This window comes from Acipenser ruthenus, chromosome 16, assembly GCF_902713425.1.
Source record: "Acipenser ruthenus chromosome 16, fAciRut3.2 maternal haplotype, whole genome shotgun sequence".
Taxonomy (NCBI): domain Eukaryota; kingdom Metazoa; phylum Chordata; class Actinopteri; order Acipenseriformes; family Acipenseridae; genus Acipenser; species Acipenser ruthenus.
The window spans coordinates 5,855,206-5,863,263 of record NC_081204.1 but is presented as its reverse complement, the minus strand read 5'-3'; the positions used below and the strand labels follow the sequence as shown (position 1 = coordinate 5,863,263).

Here is an 8,058-nt window from a genome sequence, read left to right as displayed (position 1 = left end):
GTTCCATTTACATGTATGACAACACTAGTAAATAACCAGTTTGATATATTACAGTTAATACACAGTGTTTAAGGTGCTAATCTTAATAAATACAGGTTGAACGTTGAAACATTCAGTAAGACTCACATTCATGTTTACAGGTATGTCATCCTTTCCTGAAAGAGCCAGACGGGTTTTGTGAGCATGGGTCTTATTGATACGATAGAGTTAATTACTGGAAGTGTTAATACCTAGTTCTATATGTCGACGTGTATCGCAATAGGTTCAGTGTTTATTGTGTGGGTGAGCCTGGTAATTGTCCCTGAATAAACTGAAATTAGAGTTGGTTAATTAACATATTATGAGTGGCATTCGTGGAACATGGTAAATCCTTTCCTTTGCGCAAGATGCAGGTGGATAACAAGAGCTTTTAAGTTAAAAGTTAACACAGTTTTCCTACCAGTCAACACTGACTTACTTTTCCTATTTAAACAATGTGACGTGTCTGCCAATCTCCAGAAATGTATTTAGGATCATATGTCTAAGTTATTTGTTCCATTAAATTAAATAACAACATCACAATAACATGAGAGAAAACTAATGAAAACAGGAAGTTTGTAAACTAAATGCTTAAAGAATTAAAAAAAAAAAAAAAAAAAAAAAAGATTTTAGCGTTTAAATACACTAATATTTTTGGGTTTGTTTGTAAAGTATATTCAAATAAAGACTAAGAGGTCTTAAAATGTGTTGCATATCTTTCATTCTTAATATTTTGGTTGTATGAATCTTTGTTGTGCTCATATTACTGCTTGTAGTATATTGTTCTTCTAAGAATTTACAATTCTAATGCCTTGCAAACAACCCCGCCCCTCAAATTAGTAGAAAGTGAATGGGAAAGGAAATGAAAACAGCTTAAAACGAATAAAGGTGTATCCCTTTACTATTCTGTGTGTGTGTGTGTGTGTGTGTGTGTGTGTGTGTGTGTGTGTGTGTGTGTGTGTGTGTGTGTGTGTGTGTGTGTGTGTGTATCGACAGTTCAGACTGGTATATAACTTAAACAATTTTGCCGGTGCATTGATCCATTTCCTAATTTCAAACACTTGCAAGGGGTGTTTGTTAACGTTCTTGCTCAAAAGGCAACCTAATAGAGAGAGGATACTGGTTTTTGTTGAGATATTGAACTGGTGTATTACACTGGTCTGTTAGTTTACCCCAGCTCGTTATTTTACATTTAATGCATTTACAAAAAAAATGTAGTTCCCACAGAACGCAACAGAAATATAGCCTACACACACCACACCGTTCTCAATTTTGCTGAGTCAAAACCAATTCAGTATAAAGTTACGATCATGTTGGTTGAATTGTAGTGAATATCATTAGATAGTTATTTTAGAAGATTTAGTGGCAATAATTTGTTGTGGTTCTTAGGTGAAATCGTCTACAAACAAACGAATTCAAACGGCCCTAAATGAACAAAGAGAAGAGGGCAAATGGTCATTGTTGCAAGCCCACAAAACTCTGGTTTTTTACAAACATTTATGTCCTCTTAAAAAAAAGAACTCTTTTCATTGCTTGGTTTACCTCTGGCCAGGCTAAGTCTTTTCTTTTCCTTTTTAATCCGTCTCTTTATTTTAGAAAAACACAAAACCGGGTTCCACGCAGTGCTTTGGTGGCTAAAAGTGAAAGAGCTGCTTTTTTTCAGAGCTCAGCTCCATGAATCGCTCTGGAAAATTGGTTCTTCTGAATAGGTGAAGGAGGAAAAACGTTTAATAGGATCCGAGGGAGGCTCTGCTCCAGCAATCTGCTCCTTAAACAGGTGGAAACTGGACCTTCTCAATTATACAAATAGTAAGTATAAACCAGGATGGAAAAGCTATTTTCACCCCCACGGATTAGGGCTTGCAATGACATTGGAGCCAGCAAAGCGACGAGGACTCGAGGCTGTTAACGAGATTTAAAAATCTGTATATGGTTTTTGGTTTTTAGGAGTACCTTTGCAAAAAAAATATGTAAAATATAAATACGTTAATAACAAAGCAATATGTATTTATTTATTTATTTATCGGAATGTTAACATAAGTGTTAAGAATAACTTTATTATTTTTATTTTCTAATATTCTAGTGCGCATTGTATTTAACGATAAAAACGTAGTCGACTATTTAGATAAAGTAAACATTACATTCAACAGTAATATATATATATATATATATATATATATATATATATATATATATATATATATAAAACATATTTTCAAAATGATGGAAGTATAAACATAAATAAATAAAACAGGATTGTTCAAACCTAGGCGTTAAATACAAAGAAAAATAGCAAATAACAAGCATAACTTATAACTATAGGCATAATAATAATAATAATAATAATAATAATAATAATAATAATAATAATAATAATAATAATAATAATAGAAGGCATTGTAGTCATATTCCATCTTGCTATTCAATTTGTAAAACATTATTAAGATATATGTTTTAGTAGAGTCCACTGTATAATAATTTAATGTGGGTAGTCCCGAAATTAAATTAAACAAATAGTTGTTTGCTTATTTGTTGGCATATTAAAAATGATAATATATACTAGTATTATTGAAAAAAAGACTTGCAGTGTATAAAATAACTAGTACTCTGTAGTAATTATGTGTAATGCCCCCGTGGGTCTGTCTAATGGGTGGTGGGAGCTGAAACAAGGCTGGTGGTGGCATTTTCTTGTCATCCTGATACAAGTGACTGCATGTGATGTCAGCTAAATGTAGGAGACAGTGATCTCTCGCTGATGAGGATGCACGCGATCAAAATGTGACAGTGTAACCACACAGCAATACTTAGATACATCTGTCTCTTCGCTTGAGAAAAAGGTAAACTTCTATAATGTTGATTCTTCTGCCAAGTTTGCAATCAGATTTTAAGATTCAGAAATGATGAATATGAATGTAGAGGGGTTTTACTAACAAGTTCTGCAATGTCCTGTTAATTTTGTGTGTGCCACTAATGAGCATTAATCTGGTACCCCTGGGTGCCATTGTTCAGGGGATGTTCATTTGAATTTAAATGGGTGACATTGTAAAAGCAAGGTGCTTATTAAACTGATGTGTGTCCTGGCTTTTCTGGAATGCAGGAAGGGAAGACTGGGTGGCTAGTAGGCTGCTGCTCACATCAAGTTCTGCAAGGATGGCGAGTTCTCTTCCTTTGGAAACAGTGATGCCCTGTCCAAGGCGCGAGCCCAGGAATGGAGCTTCCGCCACCCCAAAGGCGCTGGCCTTCTCTATCGAACGAATTATGTCAAAGACTTCCGATACAAAAAGATCCTTGGAAGAAAGACATGGTCCGGGGAATTCAGATGGAAAGAAGATAGTCAGTCTTTGCTCACCTATACCCTGCATGATTCCCATCCAACCTTTAAGCTACGACTTTCAAACCAAGACGCTGATGAACTATTCCGAATTCTGGAAAGCAAACTTTAGGGGAACGGTTTGCAGTTCAGCCGCAATGTGCAAATCGAGCTGTGGCGTGTGTTGTAAAACCGACTCAGGTTTTGTGCATTCACTATTGCCAAGCAGCAGGGTTATCAAGCCTCAAGTAATTCACCAAACAGTAACAATGCCAGCCAACGGATCTCTATATTATTTTAACTATTTGGACTCCTCATATCACCCATCTGATCTTTTAAGCGGACATTTATTCCCTTCCACCATTGTCAGTTCCCAGTCACAAACTTCGCTTTCTGCGCACCAGAAATTACTTTTGTTGGAGAATGCCAAGCTTGCCAGTTTGACAACGGAGACGTTTCCTACACCTCAGTTTCCACATAAAGAACACCTACCGGGACAGTTAGATCAGATTGTGAAGGAAAACAACAGTTTGACATCAGAAAAGAACGGCGTGAAACCGCACACTAAATTAAGCAACTCTTCTGATGGAAAATCTAAAAATTTCACTTGCGAAGTGTGTGGCAAGGTAATGAATGAATCTTGTAATTTTTAAATTAACACTTGTTCGATGAGGGAAAATATAAAACACTGTATAAACCTACTACATATTCACGGTTAAAATGCCCACACGGTACTAATGCGAAATACAGTTGTCTTCATTAAAAAAAATCCATTTTTTTGCAGGTGTTTAACGCACATTACAATTTAACACGTCACATGCCAGTACACACAGGAGCCAGGCCGTTTGTGTGTAAAGTCTGTGGGAAAGGGTTTCGCCAAGCCAGTACTTTGTGTAGGCACAAAATTATTCACACACAGGTGAGTTACAAACACAATTGTACACAAATAGTTACGCAACTTTAACTGCTATTTTGTTTCAATTGATCTATGTACACATTTTTTTTTTTTTTTTAATTTTCATCATGTTTGTTTGTTTGTTTTGTTAGGAAAAACCACACAAATGTAATCAATGCGGGAAAGCCTTTAACCGAAGCTCAACATTAAACACGCATATACGGATTCATGCTGGATACAAACCATTCGCATGCGAATTCTGTGGAAAGGGCTTTCACCAAAAGGGTAATGTGTGATGCAAAATTACTTTAAAACAACAACAACAACAACAAAAGCTTTGCTACGGGTTTATTATAAACAAATTAATTACAATAGAGTGGCTACATATTTCGTTTTAGTTATTTGTTTAATGCTGTTTTAAATACAGATCAATTATATAGTTGTTATTTTTGATGTAATCAGCGCGCTTCCTTTTGTCATGTAAGTAAAGCATTGTAACGTTGTATTATTTAGCGTATTTCAAATGGAATATACTTTAGGAAAATTGTTTATATGTATGTGATTGACATACTAATTATCATACTTATCTGTAATGCATTTCTACTGTCCAGGAGCTCTATTGATTTGTAACTGAAAAAATATATTTGACAGGCTATATCTGCTCCCACCAAATACAATGTGTCATTTTACACTAACTAACTTACAAGATTCTTAAATTCGCTATGGGTCAAAACACCGACCTCGTTGTAATTTTTAATCTGACAGGTTTGGGCTGTTGTTGCACTTGATTTTGACAAAGTTTGACATGTTCTTGACTCTCACATGCAAAACGCTGATTACCGAAGGCTTGCAGATGAAACCCCTTTGTCTAAAACAACTTAATTGTAAACTCTTGGCCTTTGGGGTGGAAAAAATATCTTTTTACTAACTTTCTTTCTTGTCATTTCTTTTCAGGAAACTACAAGAATCACAAACTGACGCACAGCGGCGAAAAGCAGTATAAATGTACAATTTGCAACAAAGCCTTTCATCAGATTTATAATCTGACTTTTCATATGCATACTCACAACGATAAGAAGCCGTTTACCTGTGTAACCTGTGGGAAAGGCTTCTGTCGAAACTTTGATTTGAAGAAGCATATTAGAAAACTGCACGATAACAACACCTCCTCTTCAGTTCCAAGAGCGGTGCAAGGCTGAATTCTTCTCAAACCACGTAAAATGGACATGATATGCATGGACAAAGCTGTCGTGTAGTTTATTAAACATGTCTAAAATGATTACAACGCAGGAATGCCAGATCATCTTAAATACTTTGCTTTTTAAGCCAGAACATGTACGCTGTATTGGCATGTATATATTACATTGTATAAATTGCTATTATTTAAATCGAGTTGTATCGCATTTCTGTGTTTTGTAATGTACTTGTTTATAAGCAGTGGGATATAATGTACGTGTAGAATTGTTGTTTTCTTTCGATATAGTTTTAAATTTAAGGCCTACGAGTGTGTTTGGAAATTATTACAATAATTGACATTTATAAATACATTTCATAAAGTATCTTACAACCTTAATAAAATATGCTAAGTTTATTCACAGCTTGGAAGTCTTCTTAATATATTATTTTGAGTTTTCTGTTTGGTTTTACAGCCTGAACGACTTTGTGTTATTTATAAGATTATAATTGCATAATTAAGTAAAACCCACTGTTCATGTTATTTTGTCAGGTGCACGAAAACTAGCAAATTTATGGACATAGACCTTGGTCTTAAGTGGAGATCAGCTTCAAATGTGTTAAAGAATATATTAGTTTTAATCGATATTGTTAAAATACAAATATGTTCACTTTAAAAGGTATGCTAATGGCTTAATTTTTCGCATATCCAATTCTACACCTTTATGAATTTATTTTACCAATCATATCGTGTATGTACTATCCTTTTTCTCGTTTAATTAAACGAATCTTTCTGGTTCCTTTGAGTTAAGACAGAGACCTACTACGTGTTAAATTAAAACAAAGTGCGTTTGAATAATGATGTGGTTGTATATATATATATATATATATATATATATATATACACACACACACACACACACACACACACACACACACAATGGATCGGCAACAATGAAGAACAATTTGTGTGTTTATTTATTTATTTATATATTATTACAGGAAACAAAAATCACGCTGTTTAATCAAACACAGTTAATTTGAACTTGAATATTTTTTCCCCTATTATATTTAGATTTTTATACATCCTACAGCAAAAGCCGTTAGGAAGTTCTGAATTTGCATTGACTGAAAGTACTCCTATCTTGTGTGTTCCTGTTTTTTTTTGTTTGTTTTTTTTTAGGATGGAGGGGGGGGGGGCGGAGCGGTTATGGAACTTTCAACTGCAGTAGAATTGGAGGAACATTCCTGGCTGCCCACATGGATAACGTCGTTTGTAATACAAACATACCTTACTGCATGTTTAGAAAACATTTGATTGATATATCCCAGATGCATTCATATTATGGAATATTGTGCTTTTGCTTTCAGCAGATTGTACTAGATCACACAAATTATTAGCCTTTGACGGGCAGGTCTAGCTACAAATAGAGTGTGAAATAAAACAATTCCATAAGCAATTTACAGAATTTTACACAGGATTCGGTTCGCTGTTTAGTGTTTAAATATTTCACACACACACACACACACACACACACACACACACACACACACACACACACACCTGTTTTGGTTTCATATCAAATGTGGGTTTTTCATGGTGGTCTTTAGATATTACATTATAATCTATCATGCCATGCATATGCGACCTATCCATCAATGTCTCCATCCAGTTATATGGAGAGCACTTTAAATGTCACAATGTAATTCTTTGTATTCAGGTGTATTTAAACAATTTTCTGGCATGACAGATTCTGGTGAGGCGATCTTACACTTGACTTCAGAATAATGACACAAATTACCAGATAAAACATGGACTCCTCCAAACCCATTACATTAATTATCTAAGCACTCTCTAAAGGCGGCTTGCCATATCAGCCCGTTTTGATCGGAATATGGATAATGAAGTACTTGGTCTACATCAACAATTCCGTCCCCATGTCTCTCCATCTTAATACAGAATCATTATTTCTCCCCACGTCTTCTGGAACAATATTATTCTAGTGCAGTAACAGAAATTCTGATTCGAACCGCATACGTGCTGCTCAATCCTGGCTTCCCAATTACAACGCCCAGGGACTGATTAAAAGCTAATGATATGGCCTGCTTACCTTTTCTCCAGTTAATTGAGTGGATAAATGCTGGGAGATAGAACCGACATTTAAACATGTAGTTTGGGGGAATTTAATGTCGGTTAAAAAAATAATCTTATGCCGGTATCTTAAAAATACTGCAAATTACCTTTAGGGCGTAACTATATTAAACAAGGAAACATCTGATTTGATTTGAATTAAGCTTATTTTTAGAAAATAAATAAATATCAATTGATCATTTAATTTTGTACACACAATGTTTAATGTAAATTTAGTTGCACAATCCTAATTCCAATACACAACATCCGATAAAATTACAATCATTTGTATTATTTTAAAGTGTGTGTGTATGCAATTATTGTACTCAAAAGCTAAATTGAGTTTGCCAATGTTTAATATTTTTCGTATACCAAAATGTCAGTGTCAAGCTAAATACTAAACTGTGTTTATAATGGGTTAAGATTTGTTTACTGGTAGTTCTTAAACACATGACTTACAGTGAACTGAATACATCCAACGAATTCAAATCACGTCAAGAGAAATTATATATATATATATATATATATATA

At 34.5% G+C, this 8,058-nt stretch overlaps 1 protein-coding gene across 3 annotated transcripts; it reads left to right on the top strand.

The window, feature by feature from the left end:
• Positions 1 to 1,296: 1,296 nt before the first annotated feature.
• Positions 1,297 to 6,124, top strand: LOC117411846 (fez family zinc finger protein 2-like). Of its 3 annotated transcripts, none has more exons than XM_058988581.1 (5): positions 1,297 to 1,827; positions 3,116 to 3,954; positions 4,113 to 4,247; positions 4,376 to 4,508; positions 5,178 to 6,124. In XM_058988581.1, exons 2-5 carry the CDS (start codon positions 3,169 to 3,171, stop codon positions 5,420 to 5,422), a joined length of 1,299 nt encoding a protein of 432 aa, XP_058844564.1. In that variant the 5' UTR covers positions 1,297 to 1,827; positions 3,116 to 3,168; the 3' UTR covers positions 5,423 to 6,124. The 3 variants fall into 3 exon arrangements, with proteins under 3 accessions (XP_058844564.1, XP_058844565.1, XP_033875533.1); XM_034019642.3 differs by lacking the exon at positions 1,297 to 1,827 and adding an exon at positions 2,499 to 2,855 and having other exon boundaries at positions 5,178 to 6,123; XM_058988582.1 differs by lacking the exon at positions 1,297 to 1,827 and having other exon boundaries at positions 2,498 to 3,954.
• Positions 6,125 to 8,058: the final 1,934 nt, after the last annotated feature.

Bases quoted from the DNA above. Each gene is read 5' to 3' on its own strand.
- LOC117411846 (XM_058988581.1), top strand. From the start codon at position 3,169: ATGGCGAGTTCTCTTCCTTTGGAAACAGTGATGCCCTGTCCAAGGCGC. The intron at 3,955-4,112 runs GTAATGAATGAA...ATTTTTTTGCAG, and splicing joins CTTGCGAAGTGTGTGGCAAG to GTGTTTAACGCACATTACAA. The intron at 4,248-4,375 runs GTGAGTTACAAA...TTGTTTTGTTAG, and splicing joins ACAAAATTATTCACACACAG to GAAAAACCACACAAATGTAA.